General features: G+C 39.9%; 2 protein-coding genes across 6 annotated transcripts in view; one reads left to right on the top strand and one right to left on the bottom strand.

Annotated features, from left to right (window-relative positions):
• The window catches only part of LOC126335213 (phosphatidylinositol N-acetylglucosaminyltransferase subunit Q), an 87,484-nt gene extending 63,979 nt beyond the window's left edge, over positions 1 to 23,505 (bottom strand). For all 4 annotated transcript variants that reach the window (XM_049998232.1, XM_049998233.1, XM_049998234.1 and 1 more), the window contains exons 1-3: positions 22,657 to 23,505; positions 22,443 to 22,578; positions 22,036 to 22,180 (exon numbers count right to left, since the gene is read on the bottom strand). In XM_049998232.1, the coding sequence (XP_049854189.1) occupies positions 22,036 to 22,180; positions 22,443 to 22,578; positions 22,657 to 23,427 (1,052 nt within the window). In that variant the 5' untranslated portion in view covers positions 23,428 to 23,505. The remainder of the gene's footprint in view (positions 1 to 22,035; positions 22,181 to 22,442; positions 22,579 to 22,656) is intronic.
• A 40-nt stretch (positions 23,506 to 23,545) lies between these two features.
• The window catches only part of LOC126335211 (thioredoxin domain-containing protein 11), a 150,258-nt gene continuing 147,683 nt past the window's right edge, over positions 23,546 to 26,120 (top strand). Inside the window, exon 1 of one of the 2 annotated variants that reach the window (XM_049998226.1) lies at positions 23,546 to 24,022. In XM_049998226.1, the coding sequence (XP_049854183.1) occupies positions 23,862 to 24,022 (161 nt within the window). In that variant the 5' untranslated portion in view covers positions 23,546 to 23,861. The remainder of the gene's footprint in view (positions 24,023 to 26,120) is intronic. The other variant, XM_049998225.1, reaches the window with a different exon arrangement.

The raw sequence follows: 26,120 nt of genomic DNA, 5'->3' as shown, positions 1-26,120 counted from the left end.
TTCATGATTTATGGAACAATGATTAATGTATGTATGTATTCTTCTAGATCCCGTCGACATTCTGCCATGATATTTTGGCCCAGAGACTTCCGGCCATCATCAGGTGAGCACACAAATACTGAAGAGCCCAGATGCAGTCACAGTATTTATGCCGAATCTCGTGCATGCAAAATGTACAGGCATCCTACAGCACATGCGTCAGGTGCTGACATGCGTGGCATAGCCGAATTGTACGTGCTGCCCTCGGTAGTGAAAATAAAAGATCATCTAGTCATTGAGTATCAAATTACGCTGTCGATTCCGCTGTGATTGTATAATTTTAATAACAGGATTCCAATTTTTATCCAGCTGAAAGCCGTTGTCATGATTTATAAGATTATCGGCAAGACGTATTTCCACTGATTCCTTGATTACAGAATCCCAAAATCCGGAAACCGGAGCTAAAATTTTTGTTCCATTGTATTCCATTGAATGTCCCAATGAAATACAGTGCTCTGCTACTGCCGATTTTGACAGTTGCTGCAGATGGGTGTATCTTTCATGTTCTGTACATCGTTCATGGACAGTTCTTGTCGTCTGGCCAATATATGCAGAGCCACATTCGCAGGGAATTTTGTAGACCCCTGCTTTCTTCAGTTGCAAATCGTCTTTAATGGATCCAACCATGGCCCGGTTCTTTGCTGGTGGACAGGAGATAACCTTGATTTTATTCTTCTTCAGTAATCAGTCTATTTTCAATGACACATTTCCGTCGTATGGAAGAAATGCAGTTGATTTAAAGTCATCATCAGCGTCCTTAGTGTGTTGCTTCTTGTTATGACAGTTGCGCATGGCCTTTCTTATTTGGCGTGAAGTGTAGCCATTCTCTTTAAAAACCTTCTCCAAGTGTTCTAATTCTGTGTGGAGGTTTTCATCATCCGATATTACATGCGCTCGATGTATTAAGGTACTGAGAACACCGGCTGTTTGTGCTGGGTGATGGCAGCTTGACGCCTGGAGATAGAGATCTGTGTGAGTCTGTTTCCTGTACACAGAATGTCCTAATGACCCATCATTTTTACGGCATACTAGCATGTCTAGAAATGGTAAAGTGCCATCTTTTTCAATTTCCATTGTGAATTTGATGTTCTCATGTAATGAGTTTAAATGATAAAGGAATTTCTCCAGTTCCTGTCTGCCATGAGGCCATACAACAAAAGATCATTTACGTACCGCCAGAAGACCGTAGGCTTTAAGACAGCAGACTCAAGTGCTTTCTCCTCAAAGTCTTCCATAAAGAGATTAGCTACCACAAGGGACAAAGGGCTCCCCATGGTGATGCCGTCTGTTTGTTCAAAGAATTTGTCATTGAATAAAAAGTACATTGAGGAGAGTATATGTTCAAACAAGGCTGTCATTTCTGCACTGAATAAGTTACCAATAAGATGTAACGATTCCATTAAAGGCACTTTGGTAAAAAGTGAGACCACATCAAAGCTGACTAATAAATCCGAGCTGCTAAGCTTAACTTCCTTCAAGCGACTGACAAAATCCTCGGAATTACATATATGGTGGCAACACTTACCCACATACGGCTTTAATAGTGAGGCCAGATATTTTGCTGTAGAATAGGTCGCAGCACCAATATTACTCACTATTAATCATAGTGGGGCACCATCCTTGTGTATCTTGGGAAGACCGTAGAGTCTTGGTGGTACTGCATTGTGTGGTCTCAATCTCTTGCTAACTTGTTCAGGTAGAGAACAGTTGTTCAAAAGGGCAGCACTTTTTTTTCCTTGATATTCGGCTTGTTGGGTCCTTTTCAATTCTGCGGTACGTGGAATCATTTAGCTGACAATATATCTTCTCGTTGTAGGCTTCCCTTGTCAGAAGAACTGTGGCTTTACCCTTATCTGCAGGCAGTATGACTGTGCTAGTATCTTGTCTGAAGCTGCGGAGAGCAGCTCTTTCAGCTGGCGAGATGTTACTCCGTTGTGGCCCACATTTCAACAACGTTTGGCAAGATTCACGTCGAATTTCGTCTGCAGTATCCACAGGGAGACGTCTAATGGCTTTCTCAGCGGAACTGATGAAATCCGTTAAAGGCAGTGAAGCAGGTGTAGGGGCGAAGTTTAAACCTTTCGCAAGCACTGACATCGTCGAAAGATTTCTCTGTGAGGCTCACCACGGATCGTCCAGAGATAGCTTCTTGCGGCTTTCGTGTTACGAGTTGGCTAAACATCACACTTTGCCTGTTCGTACTGTTCCTGTGAGCCCAGTCTGCCTTGGCCCAGGATACACCATCAATCCAGTCCCAGCTAAGGGAAGAACATCTTGCTGCAATCTTCAGATGTAAATAATATAAATTCCTGGCAACAGCGTCTAACTCACGACGTGTAAAACGGATTCGTTCTCTTACTAAAGCCAGACTCGCCTTGCATTTTATATTGTTGGTGGCCACACTATTAATAAAATGAACAACTCTGACGAAAGTTGGAATCAAGTTATTGTCTCTACATTTCAGTAAAAAATTTTGTGAACACAGCAACCTGGCTCTTTTCTCATGTAATTTATCCAGTACACGGATATCCCGAACCATCTCCTCCCCGTAAAGGTATTTGATGTGACTTCTGAAATTTTCCCGGCGAACAAATACGCCGGGAAAATTTCAGAAGTCACATATGTATGTATTATTTTTATTTATCTATCATAATATTTAAACACTTGAAAATGCCAATCTAGTGGTTAAAAACAAAAGACAAAATATTCTATTTATATTGACAGTGCAATGATGGCAATGGCCTTAGAAATATTCAAATCATTAATTCTTACTGAAAAAATCAAACAATGGTAAGCCATCAGGCAAAAATCAAACTAGGGAAATTCTTATTGCAATATGGACAAAATAATGCAGGTGAAGATTTAAACAAAAGATGGGATTATAAGTAAAACATAATTCAAGCAGAATGAGAAATAGACATAATGAGTGCAACAACAGGGATGAAACTATAGGTTGATAAATGAAAGAAATTAAAACCAGAGGACCAAAGATTCCAAATGGAAAAAGACTGATAGGAAGAAGGGTGAGAGCAAATTAAAAAGTTAATACAACATTCAAAATGATGAGATGAAAGAACGGAAATAAAAAAAATACATTTAAACCAATTAATTAAATAAAAATTATGATCAAAATGACTTCAAAACAGATTTAAAAATATTTCTTTTAATGTACTTGATGACATTCAAACCCACAATCTTCTGTATTGAGTATTGTACTCCATCCATTATGCTGTGCAACATGTATCAGTTACATTACTATGTTAATGCTACAGAGCATCATGTGGGATTGCAAATTGTTTTGTGTGAGTACTCACAAACTGGAATCCATCAGTGTGAATGGCTGAACAGTGTGATACCTGGGTCCAGAAAGACGTTGAGGAAATTGACATGAGGAGCGTGGAAGCATTATACCAACAGATTACGCAAGCAAATGGCTATAAGCGGAATGACTGCTAAGTGACAGGTGACAAGAAGGACTCAGAATAACAGTGTGACAAAAGGAGTAGGCACTAGTCCTTCCAAAAGAATTCCACCATGAGGCGATTGAAAAGTGTTTGAATAGCTCTGACAAACTAATGGATGGCAGCAGCTGAAATCTGGCCAGAGGTTACAGGTAGAGAGTCACCACAAAATTTTGGGAACAAATCACTGAAGGCTGCGTTGAGATCTCAAGTAGCACACATTGCTTACCACTAACTGTACCATAGACAACAAACACTTGGGGTGGTGTAGAGCCAGCATGAACTGGGACTATGAGTGGCATTCTGCAGTGTTAAGTGATGAGTCTCATTTCGGTTTGTGGCATTTATATTGATGCTGTCACAACTGTAGACAACCTAGTGAAATGTTACAGAAAGCAGTGATTCTCGAGACCCGTGCCTGTTCGACTTCTGGGAGGTATTGGATATGAAAACATGACTGGTCTGGTACTTACTGATGGAGGGCTGAAGGCTCAACAGTTACATGGCAGGAATGGTAAATCTTGTTGTCACACACTTTATGGCTAGGGTTCCAAATGGCATATTCCAGCAGGATCATGGATGATCCCATGCTGCAGTCCATGCCACAAATGTCTAGAGGAATGAGCAGATCCTTGACTGGCCTTACTGGTCCCCCATTTGTTGCCACAGATCATGTCTGGAATGCAATGGGGATGCAGACACTATCTTACCAGCCTCCAGAAAGCCATCATCATGAAGTGACACAGCCTGTATTTTACACATGGCAAGAAATTCTCAAGATGATACTTGAAGACTGTTTGCCACCATGCCCCAATGAACACAAATGTGTATTTCTGCCCAAGGTCTTCTCACCTCATACTGATATTGATGGCAGACATATGAACCAAATCGAATAATACCTGTTAAGTACAAACATCACCACAAAATTTGAAAAGTATTGGCCTGGTGCTTAATCGTGTAACACTTCCCATTTCTGTCAATGTATAAATAAGTGTTGAACAATTACAAAATTTCTCATTAAATGCCAAAATTTCTGCCTTTTGGACTGAATAGTAGATCACTCGTGTGTTTTCAAGAGATCAGCTGAGTTGTTAATTTCATTTTTCTGTATGATATTTTGATCACCATCCTATTTGCATTCTTCAAACACTGTGTGCTGTGTTACATGCCTACTCGCAGTCTGGGCTGCAACCAGATTATTAAGCACTGTTGGCATTGTGCTACTGTTTACAGCCAAGTTTGAGTTCTGGTGGCTGCTACAGCCTTCGATGCTCATTTGTTTTTTGCAGGAAACATAGTTATCCTGGATTTAAATTTATTATGATCTTGCTTCCCATCTCATCCATCAGAGGTGAAAAGTGCTAATAGAATGTGTTTTTGATGGAATAACAGTATTTTCTCTAAAAAACAAATAAGCATCAAAGTGTGTAAAGTGTTGGGAGTCAAACTCAGCTATAAATAGTGGCACAGCACCAAGAATACATCACAGTCTGGTTGAAGTCCAGGAATGGTATGCAAACACCACAGTTCACAGCACCTGAAGATGGCAACTGGGTCTCTTGTTGAAACATCATGCAAATACATACAACCAACAACTTCATTACTTATTCATTTATGTGAGAAAACCTGAGAAGTTACAGTCACAGTCACAGATCACATTGCACGTTAATAAGTACAACCAGCCAATAAGTCTCCTGTCCTCAGTAAAACCACTCTGAATAATGGTTCACCAATCAGTCGACTGTCTTCCTTATGAAACTTCTCAAAGCAACACAGTGACAAAATTTCTTCCATCTCCTGAGTTTCTCCTTGTTTTCAAACAACAGTTCGTCTATACCATCCAATGAAAAGTTGACACTGGCTAGACACATCATGTCATCCCAGCTCTTGTATTTTGTGATACAGTTGAATTCCTTTGTCATTTTGTCAAATGCTGTCCAACATCTCTTGAAAACTCTGCTGGATGCCTGATGTGCACCTGATTCAATGATGCTTTATACTGTAGGAGGAATATATTGTTTTCATTCAAACTTGTGTTTGTGAATGCAGAAGCTTTTGCAAATCTTATTAGAGCCACAGGGATTTCCGTTTCTGGGATATCCACCAAACAATGTCATGTAGAACTTGGAACTGAGTAACAGTTACAGTAATAGGATTCTCAACAAGAACTAACACGTCACACAGAAGGCATTTTTACTAAGCTCATACAAAATTACATGTTGGTCTGATCTGCCTGTCTCAGCAGAGAGTGCTTCTACATCTATGTATACATCTATATCTACATGTATATTAAAAACAAAGATTCCAAGACTTATCAAGCGGGAAAGTGCCGGTAGATGGGCACAATAAATAAAACACACAAACACACACACAGAATTTCTAGCTTTCGCAACTGACGGTTGTTTCTTCAGGAAAGAGGGAAGGAGAGGGAAAGACGAAAGGATGTGGGTTTTAAGGGAGAAGGTAAGGAGTCATTCCAATCCCAGGAGCGGAAAGACTTCCCTTAGGCGGAAAAAAGGACAGGTGCACACTCGCACACACACACATATCCATCCGCACATACACAGACACAAGCAGACATTTGTAAAGGCAAAGAGTTCGGGCAGAGATGTCAGTCGAGGCGGAAGTACAGAGGCAAAGAAGTTGTTGAAAGACAGGTGAGGTATGAGCGGCGGCAACTTGAAATTAGCGGAGGTTGAGGCCTGGCGGATATCGAGAAGAGAGGATATACTGAAGGGCGAGTTCCCATCTCCGGAGTTCGGATAGGTTGGTGTTGGTGGGAAGTATCCAGGTAACCCGGACGGTGTAACACTGCGCCAAGATGTGCTGGCCGTGCACCAAGGCATGTTTAGCCACATGGTGATCCTCATTACCAACAAATCTTCGTAACCTCTTGGTTCATCCCTATGAAATCCCCAAACCACCTTCCCTACCCTCTGGCTCCTACCCTTGTAACCGCCCCCGATGTAAAACCTGTCCTATGCACCCTCTCACCACCACCTACTCCAGTCCTGTAACCCAGAAGGTGTACACGATCAAAGGAAGAGCCACGTGTGAAAGCACCCACGTGATTTACCAACTGACCTGCCTACACTGTGACGCTTTCTGTGTGGGAATGACCAGCAACAAACTGTCCATTCGCATGAATGGACACAGGCAGACAGTGTTTGTTGGTAATGAGGATCACCCTGTGGCTAAACATGCCTTGGTGCACGGCCAGCACATCTTGGCGCAGTGTTACAGCGTCCGGGTTATCTGGATACTTCCCACCAACACCAACCTATCCGAACTCCAGACATGGGAACTCGTCCTTCAGTATATCCTCTCTTCTCGATATCCGCCAGACCTCAACCTCCGCTAATTTCAAGTTGCCGCCGCTCATACCTCACCTGTCTTTCAACAACTTCTTTGCCTCTGTACTTCCGCCTCGACTGACATCTCTGCCCGAACTCTTTGCCTTTACAAATGTCTGCTTGTGTCTGTGTATGTGTGGATGGATATGTGTGTGTGTGCGAGTGTACACCTGTCCTTTTTTCCGCCTAAGGGAAGTCTTTCCGCTCCCGGGATTGGAATGACTCCTTACCCTCTCCCTTAAAACCCACATCCTTTCATCTTTCCCTCTCCTTCCCTCTTTCCTGAAGAAGCAACCGTCGGTTGCGAAAGCTAGAAATTCTGTGTGTGTGTTTGTGTGTTTTATTTATTGTGCCTATCTACCGGTGCTTTCCCGTTTGGTAAGTCTTGGAATCTTTGTTTTTAATATATTTTTCCCATGTGGAAGTTTCTTTCTATTTTATTTACATCTATATCTACATGGATACTCTACAAATCACACTAAAGTGCCTGGGAGAGGGTTCATTGAACCACCTTCACACTAATTCTCTACTGCTGCACTCTCAAATAGCGAGTGGAAAAAGGAGGCCTTATTTTTCTGTTCAAGCCTTGGTTTCCCTTATTTTATTATGATAATCACTTCTCCCTATGTGGGTCAGCATCACAAAATATTTTCACATTTGGAGGAGAAAGTTGGTGATTGAAATTTTGTGAGAAGATCCCACCACAATGAAAAACGCCTTTGTTTTAATGTTTCCATCCCAAGTCCTGTATCATATCTGTGACACAATCTCTCCCATATCTCGATAATACAAACATGCTGCTCCCCTTTGAACTTTCTTGATGTACTCCGTTAATCCTATCCGGTAAGGATCCCACACCATGCAGCAGTAATCTAAAAGAGGATGGACAGTGTAGTGTAGGCAGTCTCTTTAATAAATCTGTTGAATCTTTTGAGAGTTCTGCCAATAACACAGTCTTTGGTTCACCTTCCCCACAATATTTTCTATGTGTTCCTTCCAATTTAAGTTGTTCTTGATTGTAATTCCAAGGTATTTTGTTGAATTTACCACCTTTTTATTTGATTGACTTATTGTATAATCGAAGTTTAATGGATTCCTTTTAGTGCTCATGTGGTTGACCTCACACTTTTCATTATTTAGGGTCAATTGCCAATTTTCACCATACAGATAACTTCTCTAAACCATTTTGCTGTTGGTTTTGATATTCTGATGACTTCACTACACAGTAAACGACAGCATTATCTGCAAATAACCTAGGACAGTTGCTCACATTGTCTCCTAAATCATTTATGTAGATAAGAAACAGCAGAGGGTCTGTAACACTACCTTGGGGGATGCCAGATATCACTTCTATTTTACTCAACAACTTTCCATCAATTACTATGAACTGTGACCTCTTTAACAGGAAATCAAGAATCCAATCATACCGAGATGATATTCCATAAGCAAGCAATTTGGTTACAAGTTGCTTGTGGGGTATGGTGTCAAAAGCCTTCTGGAAATCCAGAGATATGAAATCAATTTGAAATCCCTTGTCGATAGCTCTCAACACTGTTTGAGTAAAGAGTTAATTGTGTTTCACAAGAACAATGTTTTCTAAATCGATGTTGACTACTTGTCAATAGACTGTTCTCTTCGAGGTAATCCATAATGTTTAAACACAATACATGTTCTCTAATCTTGCTGCATATAGATATGAATGATGAGGGCCTGTAATTTTGTGGATTACTGCTACTGCCTTTCTTGAATGTTGGTGACCTGTTATGAATTTATTGGGACCATTTATCAATATACCCATTCATCAACAAACTTAACAGTTACTGAAGAGTTCTACAACATCAATGTACATCATTTGTGTCAACCAAGAACAGGAGCAGTTCAAGTACATTATATTTAGTGTTTCTCCAGTCTGAATTCAGTTTTATTCCCGTCATTGTTCATGAACGTAATTCCTAGGTATTTAGATGAATTTATGGCATTCAGATTTTATTGATTTATCATGCTGCTGAAGTTTAATGGATTCCTTTTAGCACTCATGTGGATGACCTCACACTTCTCATTATGTAGGGTCAATTGCCAATTTTCACAACATACATATATCTTATCTAAATCATTTTGCAATTGGTTTTGATCTTCTGATGACTTTACTAGACAATAAATGATGGTATCATCTGCAAACAACCTAAGACAGCTGCTCAGATAGTCTCCTAAATCAGTTATAACGATAAGGAAGAGTAGAGTGCCGATAACACAACCTTGGGGAATGCCAAAAGTCACTTCTGTTTTACTCAATGATTTTACATCATTACTACAAACTGTGACCTCTCTCGCACAAAACATGAATTCAGTGACATAACTGAGATGATATTCCATGAGCACATAATTTGAGTACAAGCTGGTTGTGACATATGGTGTCAAAAAGACTTCTTGAAATCCAGAAATACAGAACCAATTTGAAATCTCTTGTTGACAGCACTCAACAAATTTGTGTTAAAAATGTATAGAATGTCCTAGTAAATTCCAGTATTCCACAACTAAAACAGTTCCAGTACCTTCCAAACATTTCCAGTCATAAATGGTAAATAACTGCATGGTAAATAACTGATGATCTGCAGGCCACACCATGGTGGATAACATACAGTACACAAAAGTATCATTCACCCTGTTATCTGGATACTGCTTGCCAAAAAACAAGATAAGCAAAGCAAATTGGAATGCACCGCTGTCAAAGCTATAATCGCCTCTGGTGTAACATGGTGGTTTCAACACTCACAACTCATGTGGGCAGAGGAGATATAGAAACAGACAATCCAGCTCAGAGCTAACATAATTGAGGATGATCCCTCAAATCATATTCATCATCAATTAACAATATATTCACTTGATCATTTCTGCACAGGTTGGGATCAGATCATTTTCTTATTGTTCTGAGGGACCCGATAACCTTTGGAACATCAAGAAAGGGAACTGGCATTTCAATGAAAATGCAATAGAGTAGACAATTGCTGAAGTTCCAGAATTGGTCCCAGATCACTAAGATTACTATCCATTCTCCAAAACCACACCCTGCAAGGTGATTCCAGGTCAGGAACCCAGAAATGAGCAATGACTTTATCAACTGGTGAAAAGGAGGGGGGTTAGCACTCGTCCCCTCTTTCCACTCCAAGGTGATGGGATAGAGAGGGGGGCTGGATATACAACTTCAGCCCCTCTCCCTTCTCCCTCCCAGATTGATTTTCATGTGTACAAGATCTACAGGCAGAGTCACTGATCAATTACATTGCATAGCAGCAAATATATTATTAGTACTTTGGTTGACAGCCATTTCTGCTTATGACTGAATCAACTGTCACATCCTAAGAGATATTATCTGTCAAAAAATGTTACATATCATCTAATACCAACTACATTCTGTCCTGTCCATTTATAAGTTTTATAAAGGAATGGAAGATCTTATGAAGTTGAATGGTTTGTGTCTTATGGCTTCATTATGAAGAAACAATGACAGTGTTCTCTGCTATGACTGCATTAGGTCTCTCCACATAATGAGCAATAGAAAACCATAGAAAGAAATGGTTTTTCTTAAAGTATGTTTCTGTAACTGGAAAAATATTTCAAACTGGACAACAAGAGTCTCTTTCATAGAGAGTCTGTCACAATTATTCAACTTACAAATAGCACACATGTGATCGCCCAACTTGCATGTCATCTTCTGGCTGATTAGGAGGAAGTTAGGACTGCTTTACTAATAATTATCAGTTCTATCAGGTTCCTAGGTCAGACAGGAAATGCATTAAGAGATTAGGACACAAACACTGGAAACATCATAGCACTTCTTGGTGAAAAGAATAACGATGTAGCAGAACTGAAGATCTGGCTGAAGTGCCACGACATTTGGTTGGTGTCAGTGATACAAAACAAAATAATGCAAATTATAGTTCACATGATCAAGTGAGACACAGTCCAGCAAATAAAGAAATGTCTCTGTTTTACAGAATTACAGCAGAATTAATGACAGACTTGGCTGGCCAGAAGCAGACCACCCTTTGTGTACATTATGTTGCCACTGAGGGGCTCAAATTTTTTCTAGGTTTACATGGCTGCTGGACTTCAGTACACAATCTCTGGCAACTACCATTAAAGACACCCTTTGAAGACTCTCACTATGAATGGAGTTTCTGTGTGCCCATTATTTCAATGGTGTGGCTAATAATTTCAATGGTGACTAATATATCTGTATGCAACAAGGGCTGAACAAAATCTTTCTTCAAGACCAGCCAAAGAGCTGCTACATCCAGTATAGTAATCATTGTTTGGATCTTGCATTACTGGATGTTTCAAAAGGCTGTGAATCATTGTGTGAAGTCTTCATATCTGTGAAAGATGTCTGAGATACGTTTATGGAATCTGCAAAATGGAAAACATGTTTGCAGAGATTGTGTTATCCTCTGGTATTGACAAGATGAAACAAAATCTGACAATTTAATGGCTGATATCAATGTGTGCAACCCAGTGGACTGTAAGGGCAAACTCTTAAAGATTTCACAGAAAACTATGAACAGTGTAGAAAATACTGACAAGCATTGAATGCACAGATATGAATTACAGATGAATGACTGTCAGTTCTGCTGGGCTACACAAAGCGGCTGGAAAAGTAGAAGCTTCATCTGTTCTCAAACAAGGTTCAAAAAGGTAAAAAGACAAGGCCTAACAGAAATCCTAGGACAACACTGGAGATATTTAACTTAATTGATGAAAGGGGAAAATATAAAAATGCACCAAGTGATGCAGATAAAAGGGAAAACAAACATCCCCCCCAAAAAAAAAAAAAAAAAAAAAAAAAAAAAAAAAAAAAAAATGACAGGAAGTGCAAAATGGCTAAGCAGGAATGCCTAGACGACAAATGTGAAGATTTAGAAGCATATATCACTTGAAGAAAGACAAATATTGCCTATAGTAAAATTAAAGACGCCTTTGGAGAAAGAAGAAGCAGCTCCATGAATATCATGAACTCAGAGATGGAAAACCAATCCCTAAGTCAAGAAGAGAACGCTCAAAGATGGAAGGAGTTTATAGAGGGTCTATACAAGGGAGATGTACTTGAAGGCAATATTATAAAAATGGAAGAGGACACAGATGAAAATGAGATGAGAGATATGATACTGTGAGAATAATTTGACAGAGCACTTAAATACCTATGTAGAAACAAGGTCCGAGGAGTAGATGACATTCTGTCAGAACTACTGATAGCCTTGGGAAAGCCAGCCATGACATCTGATGTGCATGATGTATGAGACAGTCAAAATACTCTCAAACTTCAAGAAGAATATAATAATTCCAATTCCAAAGAAAGCAGGTGCTGATAGGTATGAATATTACTGAACTACCAGTTTGGCAAAAACGAAACAATGGAAAATCCGGGATGGAATTAGATTAGATTAAATTTACTTTCATTTCAATTGATCCATACTGAGGAGTCCTCCAGGATGTAGATTATGTCAGAAAAACAATAATACATGACAATTATTTACAACTGAAACAAATAAGCTAATGTACCTTCCACAGGTCCCAAGTGGAATGATTGTCTTTTCTTTTTTTTTTTTTTTTTTTTTTTTATTATTATAATGAAAACTATATATATTTTTAATGACAAATTTCATTAAGGAATAAATATATTGGGAAGCAGTAGTTAGTATCCCTAGTTCCCTAAACAGGCTTCTGCAGGATGTTCTTGAGTTCACGCCACATATAACTCTTACTGCACGTTTTTGTGCTCGGAAAACTTATGCATAAGCGACATTGCACGTTGGGGCAGGTGGAGAAATCGGCCGTGGCAGAGCACGCACTGAGTGAGACCAACCACGTAATAAAATTGGCCAACATGGAAGTTCTGGCTGTAGAGAAGCACTATCACACGCGCTTATTCAGAGAAGCTGTAGAAATACAAAAACACGCAAACAGGTTCAACAAGAAAGAGGAAGGCCTTAAGGTAAACAGATTCTGACTTCCCATACTGCAGTGAATGACCGTCGCAGGTAGCAAGAGGAGAACCGCACCGAAAACGAGCGCGGAAAAACCCCCGGACTTTGGCGCACCAGGTAAATATAGTCTGCGGCCGCGAACTCGGCTCCAGTTCACCACCTGCAATGGAGGGTAAAGCTTTGACAATGCCAGCCACTCGTGCTGGTGAAACATCAGTAAAATCATTAGATGGACATCGGCTGAACAACCCGAGCCAGAAGCCAATAGACAGTTTGTCATTCAATGAAACATAATTGAAATGGACTTTTGAAGTCAACGGTCCACTCATGTACTCTTGATGACTGCATGACACGAAGCTTTACGTCTCAACTGGGCCCGTCAACACTGACACTGGGCTGGTGATGACTGGAAACATGTTGCTTGGCTGGTCAAGTCTCATTTCAAATTGTATCGAGCACGTGGACATGTACAAGTATGGAGACAACATCATGGTCCATGGACCATGCGTGTCAGCAGGGAACTGTTCAAGCTTGTACAAGTATGGAGACAACATCATGCTCCATGGACCATGCGTATCAGCAGGGAACTGTTCAAGCTGGTGGTGCTTGTGCTATGGAGTGATGAGGGACCCCTGATATGTTTAGATATGACCCTGACAGGTGACACGTACATAAGCATCCTGTCTGATCATCTGCATCCATTCATGTCCATTGTGTATTCCGAAGGACTTGGGCAATTCCAGCAGGACAATGCAACACCCCGCATGTCCAGAACTGCTACAGAATGGCTCCAGGAACACTCTTCTAAGTTTACACACTTCCATCGGCCACCAAACTCCTCAGACATGAACATTATTGAGCATATCACGGATGCGTTGCCATGTGATGTTGAGAAGAGATCTCCACACTGTTGAAATCTTACGGATTTATGGACAGCCCTGCAACATTCATGGTGTCCAGTACTTATCATGTTGTAGCACTTCTGCATGCTCATGGGGGCCCTACACAATTTTAGGCAGGTGTACCAGTTACTTTGGCTCTTCAGTGTACATCAAACAACCTTTTAATGCTCTGTATAGTTTATTTTCAACCATGTCAACAAACACATCTTCACTGGGTTTGATTTCCATCAATGGTTTACAGGTTTTATAGTTTTCCAAGTTTAATCTTTTCAATAAGTCTTCAAGATCACATTGACTAAGAAACATTTTGCCTTTGGCCCTCTGAATATTTATTTCAAGGAACTGTTTTGGTTCTCCAACTTCTTGCATTCAAAATTTTAATTTTGACATCTTCTTAATATTGGTGATTTTGCTTTTATGATTCCCAGCAATTAGAATATCATGTACCACCAACATAGAGACATCCGCCAACTTTGGGGAGCCATAACTTGACTTCCTCCATAAAACTGTCAAATGTAGAGTTCCAAGTTCTTGGTGTCTGCTTCAGTCTAAGTAAAGATTTAATGAGTTTGCATACAAGTCCTTCCTTAACCTTTACAACTTGACCAACTTTCATAGAAATTTCTTCAGTCAATTCTTCATGCAGCATGTTCATCCACCACACTAACAGAATGTTTTGAGACGATCAACTGGAGCATATGTCTCCTCCCGGTCACCTGCTTTTACCCAGCATGTTCATCCACCACACTAACAGGATGTTTTGAGACGATCAACTGGAGCATATGTCTCCTCACGGTCACCTGCTTTTACCTGACCACAATGTTTGACAACTAAATGTCCCTTATACTTTTCAATATTTCCAGATGCATCTTGTTTTACTTTAGACAGCCACTTAGTGCCAATGGCTCTTTTGTTTGGTGGAAGTGGTGTATAAGTCCAAATTCCATTAGATGACAGAATCCAACTCTACCTTTATTGCCTCTTCAAAAATTGCATCTCTTCCAAATAAAATCTTGTTATTTAATTGGATAGATAAATAATCTACTAAGAAAGCAGTGGCAGAACACACATAAAAGACTGTTGTGACTGGCAAGCCTTCAGAGTCCATGGCTCCTTCTTCAGGCAGAAGGGTTGAAGGGGTAGGAAGAAGGGTGAAGGAAAATGACTGGAGAGGTCTAGGAAAAGGGGTAGATTTGGGAAAGTCACCCAGACCTGCAGGTCAGGGGACACTTACTGTACGAGATGAGATGGGAAGACTGTTGGGGATTGCATCGGACGAGATTTGAAAACCTGAAAACTTAAAGGTGGAAGACAGGGTAATATGGAAGACAGAGATTCCAACTAAAACATCATGCATGAGTTAATAAGTGTAAGATGCTAAGTGCATTGTACGTAACAGAGGTGGGAGGGAGCGATGAAAAATAGATGGCAAAAACAATCAAAGATGTAGAAAACTAAAACGGAATGAAGCAAAGAGTAATTACAGTGAAGAAAAGCTGAGACAGAAGAAATTAACACAAATCAAGGCCAGTTGGGTGGTGAAAACCAAGGACATGTAGTGCTAGTTCCCACCTGCGCAGTTATGAGAAACTGGTGTATGGGGGAAGAATCCAGATGGCACTTGTGGTGAAAAAGGCAGGTCAGGAATGTCATATTGTAGAGCATTCTCTGCAACAGGATATTGCAAGTTGCCAGTATGTGCAGTCTGCCTTTGCACAGTCATCCTAATTGATAATTTGGTGGTAGTCACGCTGAAGGAGAAGGCTGAACAGTGTTTACATAATAACTGGTATATGACGTGTCATTCCGCAGGTGGCCCTCCCTTTGATAGTAGATTTAATTTTCAATGTATTCATGGCCGTTGTTACTTCTGAATCTGCTGATTTTCATGTTAAAATGAGTAGTAGCTCATCGTTAGTATACTTTGAAATAGTGGAACACTTCAGACTTTGAGTATAAGCTGCTGTAAAGTGAGTGTAATCATCAAAGTCGCAATATATTTATTTCCAGCCAAAAGAAACAGGTGTTACAAGACCAAGCACATCACTATGTATCAGTTCAATTGGTTGATGGGCTTTATCAGAAGACTGAATATGTGGTAATTGTGTTTGTTCATCCTCTATGCAGATCAAACATTTAATTACAGGTTCAGAAAACCTTACTTTGTCCAGTCCCTCTCCTTGATAATGAAGTTTCTTCATATTTTCAATGTTCAAATGTCCTAAGCATTTATGCTACAAGTTGACCTGTTTGAAAAACACACACTACGCAAAGAACTCTTAGTACATTTGACTGAAAGAACATTCATCCCAGAATCTTTACTGAGAGATACAGTTACAACCTTTTGAATTGAACCCATCAAATTTTCAGAAAAAATGCAGTATCCAGCCGTCTCTAGTTTACACACTGTCAATAAATTATTTACTACAACTGACACTACAAGAACATCTTCTATTTTTATTTGCAATTACTTTCCACAAACAATTCTCTGAGCATCCAATTCTCCAACCATTCGAGCAAAGAAAAATGTATCTGTTTTTGTAACCTTTATTCTTATAGGATTTTCCAGTTCCTTCACATGCACCAAAGGAACAGAGTCACTAACTAAATGTTCTCTTGTTCCCAAGCGTACAAAACATTCTACTTTGTCATCAGGAAAACTTACAGTAACTTTTCACTAGATTTGCAGAATCATTACTTTTATGCTTTTGTACGCCCCTCTCCCCCTCCCCATGAACCATCGACCTTGCTGCTGGTGGGTGGTTAAATGATGATGGTATCCTCTTGGGTAAAATATTTTGGAAGTAAAATAGTTCCCCATTCAGATCTCTGGGCGGGGACTACTGAAGACGATGTTGTTATCAGGAGAAAGAAAACTGACGTTATACAGATCGGAGCATGGAATGTCAGATCTCTTAATCGGGCAGGTAGGTTAGAAAATTTAAAAAGGGAAATGGATAGGTTAAAGTTAGATGTAGTGGGAATCAGTGAAGTTCAGTGGCAGGAGGAACAAGACTTTTGGTCAGGCAAATACAAAATCAAATAGGGGTAATGCAGGAGTATGTTTAATAATGAATAAAAAAAATAGGAGTGCGGGTAAGCTACTACAAACGGCATAGTGAACGAATTATTGTGGCCAAGATAGACACGAAGACCACGCCTACTACAGTAGTGCAAGTTTATATGCCAACTAGCTTCCGCAGATGATGAAGAAATTGAAGAAATGTATGATGAAATAAAAGAAATTATTCAGATAGTGAAGGGAGACGAAAATTTAATAGTCATGGGTGACTGGAATTCGGTAGTAGGAAAAGTAAGAAAAGGAAACGTAGTAAGTGAATATGGATTGGGGGTAAGAAATGAAAGAGGAAGCCGCCTGGTAGAATTTTGCACAGAGCACAACTTAATCATAGCTAACACTTGGTTCAAGAATCATAAAAGAAGGTTGTATACATGAAAGAAGCCTGGAGATATTGAGAGGTTTCAGATAGATTATATAATGGTAAGACAGAGATTTAGGAACCATGTTTTATATTGTAAGACATTTCCAGGGGCAGATGTGGACTTTGACCACAATCTATTGGTTATTAACTGTAGATTAAAGCTGAAGAAACTGCAAAAAGGTTGGAATTTAAGGAGATGGGACCTGGATAAACTGACTAAACCAAAGGTTGTACAGAGTTTCAGGGAGAGCATAAGGGAACAATTGTCAGGAATGGGGGAAATAAATGCAGTAGAAGAAGAAATAAGATCGACAGAAGTGCAAAATGGCTAAGCAGGGGTGGCTAGAGGACAAATGTAAGGATGTAGAAGCTTATCTCACTAGAGGTAAGATAGATGCTGCCTACAGGAAAATTCGAGAGACCTTTGGAGAAAAGAGAACCACTTGCATGAATATCAAGAGCTCAGATGGAAACCCAGTTCTGAGCAAAGAAGGGAAAGCAGAAAGGTGGAAGCAGCATATAGAGGGTCTATACAAGGACGATGTAGTTGAGGACAATATTATGGAAATGGAAGAGGATGTAGATGAAGATGAAATGGGAGATATGATACTGCGTGAAGAGTTTGATAGAGCACTGAAAGACCTGAGTCGAAACAAGGCCCCGGGAGTAGACAACATTCCATTAGAACTACTGACAGACTTGGGAGAGCCAGTCCTGGAAAAACTCTACCACTGTCACGTCTGTGCAGCATTTTTAAGGCTGTATGGCATAAAAAGATACTCAAAAAATTTAAACAGGGTTACAATAGCAGTCTTCTGGATATCTGCATCAATATTTCTAGATAGGTACACTTGCAATCAATCACATTGAAAATTTCAGCACCTGTGAGGGCATTCATATAGTTCTTTATGTTGGAAATGGGATAGCCATCATGCGCTTTTCAGGAACTGAGGACACTGTTATCACTGCACAATAGGTAGAGCTGACTTTCTTCAGAACAAACTTGAACCTGGAGGCCCAGAGTCTATCTGAAGGCCAAAAAATTTCTGCTTGAAATAGTTCATTAACTACAGCTTTGGCAAGCTGTAGATCTGCTGGAGCTAACCATCATGGTTTATGTTGAACTGGAGGTCAGTTTGTGGTTATTATGCGATGCATGGTTCTGTCACAAACAGCACAAATGTGTGAAAATATGTGTGAGGTGGTGGGGTCACGAACACTGTTAACAGACTCTGCACGGTGTGGTTTATTGACCTTAGGGTGGCTGTCGGCGGCCGGCGAAGTCTGTGCTGGCATAGTGGTGCTGAAGGGGAGGCTTGCAAGTGCGAGGCAGCTGTTTGTTATCAGCCGTGTGGACTCATGTGCTGCTCCTAGAGCTGTAGCTGTCACAGTGATGCAATTCCATATGCAACCATTGTGCACAGGGAATGTATAGTATTATAAGGAATGAGAGGAATAAAGCAATCAGTTGCAATCTCATTGGATTTTTTATTATTCTTGCATATCCAGAGTTCAGTTATAAATAGCCATCTTTAGCACAACTTACTCAAATACACTGAAGATGGCTGTTTATAGCTGAAATCTGGATATGCAAGAACAATAAAAAAATGCAACGGGATTGCGAGTGATTACTGAATTCATAGCCTTACTTAGAAGCTCATCGTTTTCAGTACAGAGTGATCACATATGCATGTGCAAGCGAAATAGCACTGATGTGCATAGAGAACATCCTTTGAAAGTTTGGTGCATTCGCGGAGAGCCATCGAGGTAGAGTGAGGTAGAGCACATTGGGAGCTGGTTGTGGGGGCTTTGAAGAGGTGGAGATAGCTTGCACTCGTTCACACAAGATGTGGTGAATGAGCATGGACTGCAAGATATCAAGGGAGAGATGGTGATGTCACAAAAAGCCAGTTCTGTTGACTGGTTCTACCACATCAGTATCAAGGAAGGTCCACAGACACTGGAGTATGCCCAACAGGTGCACGGCGTGTGCTGCATACATTAAGGTTCTGATATTTGCATGTAGCATTGTCAAATTGCAAGTGATATCAGCAGGGAGCAGGATCTAGAGCCATGCAAGTTTCATAATGCTGTTGCCATGTGTAGCTATGGGTGTTCATGTGTGTTGCTGCGCGGGCAATGAGGACTGCTGTGGAATGCGGTGATCATGGCCCTTCACGTCTGGTCAGCTGCATTCATGCAGCAGGGCATGTGAGGTCCCCTGTATTCGTCAGTGAGTCAAATCTTGATACGCTGTTACTTTTTGCATACGGAAAATGACAATGAACGTTATGTCAGTCATAACCAAGTGTTGTGCATTCAGCTCTGTCTCATTTGCCTTCATGACAAGCTGTAGGTCTGTTGGTAGCTTGATCAACAACAGGGCCCACAGTGTGGCATCTGATATAAGACCTGGTACAATTAGGTGCGAAGGTGGCATCAGAGATGTGATGGAGTACTGGAGTACTATCAACCAGTTTGGCCTCCTATATAACCCACTGAAGTTGCTGTTCTGACATGTGGGATTGCCTCTGTAACAGCACCACCTTGGCCAGAGCAACTTGAAGGTATTGTATATTAGTTCCAAGCTGTTTGCCAGGAGGCTGATCAGGTATGTATTCTAGTATTGGTAATTGAATATGTAGATAGTCTGTAAAATGCATTTGATGATCGTGAACCATGAGCTCGAATTGTTGGTATCAAAAAGTGGTAGTCTGAGCTGAGTGCTGCCCAAACACATCAACTTACTGGTGGTCACACTCTAACCATTAATTGTATAAGGCAAGATGGTTGTCGACTGTTCATGCTTATGCGGTTGTTGCATGGTGGACTGTGAATGTTGAAATACACTATGCACTACCGAAGATGCTGGTGATGTGAATGTGGCATTGCAGAGATGGTTAGAAACAAGAAGGCACTCAAAGCAAGCTATGAAATTCACTGGATTTAAGTTAATGGGGTCATCATATACTGCCACTGCTGTTATGGTGTGGTACCATTGTCGGCTAGTGGTAACGAAAGCAGATTATTCATGCACTCAGTTTTCACAGTCGAATTCGCACATTGTCCACACTGATTCTGCACTGCATTTGTGTGAGCAGCATCCACTGGTGTAGGTATGGTGCCCGGTGACATGGTGTACGGCCATATTCACACTATGTAGTAAGCTCAATCGAGTTCCAAGAATAATTTGCATGTATTTGTAGTTGATGCATGGTCACCAATGCAGGAGGTGGGATACTATGATGGTAGAATCCTGTGATAGAGATGACACACCTGGATCACGAGAACACTCTTTATAAAACAGTACACAGCGTCTAGTCAGTTACATTGTCCAGCACGCATCTCACTCATATTGTGCAGTCCAAAAGAGCTCCGAAACTGTGCAAGCCAAAGATGTTTGGTCCCTCTAGGACAAATGTCTCCACATTAGTAACAAACTGCACACTGTATTGGTATCTTATATATTAGCACCCAATGCTTTCAAATCACATATTAACTTACCAAACTTCAAAAAAAGATTTTCAAGAGTATCGTCATTTGCATTAAACTCCATTATAAACAGTCTTTCTCAATAAAAATTGAATAGCCATACCTTTCCCCTCAAAAGTTTGAGTTAATGAATACCACAAATCATAGGCTGTTTCCTTGTCCTTGGCACACTCAAAGTAACAGTCTAAAATTCTTTGTGTTGTCGTGATTTAAACTTCTTATTGTTTTTACTCAGTTCTCACAGAAGAGCTTGCTTCTGTGCACATTGTTATCAGCTGTGTCATCCTGAATAGACACTTCCATTACCATTTATGACTTCACCCAAAAACTCAATAATTCCAGGTAATTACTACAGTTTGTGCCATCAAGCAATGGTATCCTGTACTCCATCTCCGAGTCATGACTGTGAACCTTTATTTGTTGTATTGTAAAATCTGGATCCTTGGCCAATAACCTGTTGCTAAGGCTAGAAATTATCAGGCATTTAGATAAGTAATACCAGTATATCACTTATCACAAACACTCTTACAGCCACAGTACAACCATGAAGACAAGATACAGACAGACGAAGAAAAACACAAGAGAGAAGCACAAATAAAAAACAAAACAAAAAACAAAGAGAAAATAAGTCAGAGCATAACTACTAAATCATCATTACTTCAACACTTTCAAATTCCAGAAATATTACAATAAATGCTACAGAAAAAAAGATATGGAATGGGTCCCACGTACAATGGTACAAAGGTTGACCAGTTGGTAAAGGAAGCCACTCTATAGCCCTCTGATTTCAATATTTGCTTATGGAAACTGGGCAATAAGGACTGCGATAAAGGCCAGTATTGTGCTACAGTTCAAAATGTATTTGAGGAGTAAAGGTGACAATTCATTGAATAGCCAAAGTGCTGAGCTATCAATATGCACTTAAACACGATAGAGAACATTGTCTACTTTCAAAGCCTTCTTCAGAGCTATAGAGTACACATACATAATACCTGTACACATGACTGGGGTCGGGGTGGGGGTGGGGGGTGGGGTGTGGGGAGGGAGGGAGGGAGGGAGGGAGAGAGAGAGAGAGAGAGAGAGAGAGAGAGAGAGAGAGAGAGAGAGAGAGAGAGTGTGTGTCTCTTTGTGTGTGTGTGTGTGTGTGTGTGTGTGTGTCTTATGTACGTATCTATCAATGCCTCACTGTCTATGCCTCAACTGATCAGTGATTTGTTACCTTTTCTACTTAAAGCATTAATATCTGACCAAGACTTTCCATAACATACTAATAACAAGAAAGTAAATAAGTGCAGAGCTTAACACTTTATACTAACATGGTTTCCTTTCTTTTAATTGAAAACTCATTTCAGAGTTTCACTTACCTTGCAGCATAAACATATATGCAGTATACATGAAAACTGACAAGATCTAGCAGATCAGCCAGTAGGCATATTTGGAATGTAAGTCCTAAACATCCAAGCCATGTCAACATATGAACAGCCAAGTCCAAACAAGGTTTAGAAAGAACTGGAAAAAAGTTAGTAATCAGATATAAACCATTTCATATTATTAAACAATAATCTCAAATATGGTATCCTTGACAAACTTATGGTTAGCAAATGTCTATACAAAATTACACATCATACCAATAGGTATACATTATATCAAGAAAACCAAGATTATTTCATTAATGTAGTAAAGAAATGTGAAGTCATTTATGTTGCAAATAAATGCTGATTTGTAACTACTATCATATCTATATAATCAAACTCTCACTTGCAGTTATTACCAAGAAACATCCACCAAAGATTTATGTGGTATAGGAAAAATCTTCCTAGCATATTGTTTAATGCATAGTTCAGCTTCAAACCGGCTGGTACACCCATCAGCCAATGCAACAAGTCTCTGAGTGTAGTGACAACGACCTGAAACATGTTGTTGTGCATGCCATGTTGTATGATGCAAAAGATTACACTAATTTTCTTAAAAGAAAATGCTAGTACCTCAGCCATATCAAGAAGCATTTTCGAAAATGGAGTGTTCACTGTAAGCGGTTCTACAATGAGACGAACTAACATAAGGCCACAGAAGACATCTATCAAGAGAGCCAACAGAAAGTTGCCCATTTTAAGTGTCGGTTTCTTGAAATGCGCCACATGGCCAAAAAGCCATGCAGCTGAATTAAGGATGTCACACAAGTGTAAACCTGTTGATGTATGTCTCACGACTGGGGTCACAAAAGCGGCCACAGCTAGCAAATATTGCTGTGCTCTCTGTGCTACTCTGACAAAAAAATCTAAACACCTGGGGCTTTCAGGGGCATTTGCTCCAGAATCTAACTTCAAAAAATTCGCTAAAAATCTGCAGTAATCCGAACTGAAGCCAGTAGGGCTCTCAAGCCCTTCACAAAGGATTTCTGAAGCAAAAAATTTATGATAATCATAAAACACACATATCACACGGCACCCCTTCATCAATGTGACGGGGTTCCCACTTATTATTAATTTTGTCAGAATAACTGAATGATCTTGGAAGTTTAACATCAGCCAATTTCCTTTTTCGTTTGGAAGTGTCGTAAATTCATTATCATTAGTTCTTGCGTAGTAGCCAATACATCTTTTCCGTTTCGGCGTCTTGGACACCGGATGACAAGTTTTAGTCAAATGAGTAACATAGAAAACCTTTACTGTGTTCTGCTGCACATAAAGACCATGAAGTAGTCCTGAATCACTTCCATACAAAAATGTGGGGAGAAATATGACTACAACACTCATTGTTTCAAACAAACCCTCTGTGTTTTTGTTATCTGTCAAGCATGGAGCTTATTTGTTTTCAATTGCGAACAAACGCACAGCGCTCCATCAGTACTGACAATCTGTGCGGAGCAGGGCCTGCTTTCTAATTTTGCCCTTGCTATTGGCATCAATGAAACAAATGAACATGTGCTTTGCAGATCAATGCTACTTTTTGTGTTGCTTTTTTCAGTAATGCCAAAATGTTGGAGGGTAGGAGCTAGCAGGCGCCGCAGTATTGTGCATGCCGGAGATATGAATGACAGCACGTGTATATGTAACTATCGTCACAAGATGAGGGCCAGTACAAAATTGAATTATGGAGTGACGTGTGCTCGTAATGAAATTAGTTAAAGTCTTTGCTAGATAGATTTATTCGTGACAAGAGGGGGAACATAAACATATGACGTGGAGTTATGTATTTGGGTACGCCGACGAAGTCAAAAAATCGAAATGGTGAACGAAGCAGACGTGCAACTGCAGAATCATTTTTTGTTACGAATATGTATTTTTATGGGCGAGAACTATGTTTTGTTTTGGCGATTATCATCACTACGTACGCTGCACTACAAAATGCGTAAGAATCGACTTTCTTGTAAAAATAATAATAGATTCCACAGGTAAATTGAAAGTCAGCGGGCGAGAATATGCATCTGTCAATTCATTTCGCTCACTGCCTTCAGTTGTTCAGGTTACATATTTACATAAACGCTTTGAAAAACTATCATCACTAATGAAATACAAACAACACTATTCAGGATGAACGGGTAAAAGTTCCTGATAAATAGTTTGGCAGTGAACAGTTGTTATGTTGTTGCCTAAATCGTATCCACAGCTAGGTAGTTCCGAAATGTCACAGCTGCTTTTTCACTTTCACACATGATTTGCATTTAAGTGCCTTGTATTATGATTGGAAGCCGAACGAATGTCAGTCACATATGTAATTTTGGTGTTGCTTAGTGAAACTGTCAGTTTGGATTTTGTTGCAGCCTTCAATCATATTAATACAGTTGGCAAATAGTAAAACAGTCTTCCATAGATTTTTGTGAAATCTATGTTTACCTTCACACCTGCATGCTAGAGGGTACTTACATTTTACCACATATTGAGCTTCTTCCCATACCATTTGCATATAGAGTTAGAGATTAATAACTATCTATACACCCCTGTGCATGCTGTCATTAGTCTAATTTTACGGGGGGAGGGGTTGCTGTAGTATATTCCTAGGTTCCTCATGTAATACTTGCTCTTGAAACATTGTAAGTAGTGTTTATGGGGTAACAGATGTTTACCTTAAAGCATCTACTAGTTGCTGCTGCTTCTGTTGTTGTTGTGGTCTTCAGTCCGAATACTGGTTTGATGCAGCTCTCCACACTACTCTATACTCTGCAAGCCTCTTCATCATCGAATTAACTAATGTAACCAACATCAATTTGAGCCTGCTTACTGAACTTGTCTCTTGGTCTCCCTCTGCTGTTTTGATCTGCCACACTGCTCTACAACACCAAATTGACAGTTCTATGATGTCTCAGAATGTACCATATCAATCAATCCTCTCTGTTAGCAACCCCACAAATTTCCTTTCTCCTTAGCTCCATTCAGTACACCTTCATTAGTTCCAGATCTACTCATTTACTCTTAAACATTCTTATGTAGTACTACATTTTGAAAGCTTCAATTCTCTTTGTATCTGAACTGTATCATCCATGTTTCACTCCCATTCAAGGCTATGCCTGAGACAAATGCCTTCAACAAAAACTCCTTAACATTTAAATTTATATTCCACGTTAACAAATTTATTTTCTTCAGAAGTGCTTCTCTTTTGCCAATGGACATGTCAGAGTGTGGAGGAGTGGATAGTATTCCAGAACACTCTTCTGTCCTTGGGAAAGGTAAATTCCCCTAAAGGTGGAAGAATCAGGTATGATCAACAGTATGACAATGAAGACCCCTCCATTAAAATCAGATCTACTTTCTTTGATAAATCCAATGGCATCAGGAAAACATTTCTTAAGAAGAGAAATTATGTAATTGAGAAACTGTGATCCCTCCATTAGCAAAAGATTTGAAAATAGTCTCCTGATCAGATCTCCGGAGGGGCTGCCAAGGGGGAGTTGTGACCAAAAAAATAAAAGGTAAGCTTGACATTCTGTGAGCCAAGACGTGGAATGTCCTCCTCTGAATTTGACACAGAAGCTAGAAACTCTTAAAATTGTTACACAAAGGCTCTATCTAGAGCAATAAGAGTCATTGAAGTGAAACAGAAAGAAGATAAGGATAGAGTTATGGGATAATTTGTGCTCAGCAGTGAGACCGGAGGAAGATGCTGTGTACTGTAATAAATTTCAGCTAATACACTGTTCAAAAATAGCAGGATATACTTGGAAAATTACACATGGAAAAAAAAAAACATTTGGAAACTTGCTGATGATGTGGGACAGTACCTGCTGAATTACATCTTATTGAGACAGATTCTGAAGTCTGGTATTGGACTATGAGGTGTACCCTGATTGGGTATGGACTCACTTCACAATTTAGTATTGTTGAAGAGTGGGCTGAAGTTTAAACAAATCATTAGCAAAACTTATTGTCTAAAAAACTGTTGGATATTGAGGAATGATGCATTTGATATTTTTTGATGTTGGTGATATTGCAGTAATGAATACCACAGTAGG

The sequence above is a fragment of the Schistocerca gregaria genome, chromosome 2 (assembly GCF_023897955.1).
Source record: "Schistocerca gregaria isolate iqSchGreg1 chromosome 2, iqSchGreg1.2, whole genome shotgun sequence".
Taxonomy (NCBI): domain Eukaryota; kingdom Metazoa; phylum Arthropoda; class Insecta; order Orthoptera; family Acrididae; genus Schistocerca; species Schistocerca gregaria.
Note: the sequence above shows the minus strand (reverse complement) of the source record. Positions and strands in the feature narration are given on the sequence as shown.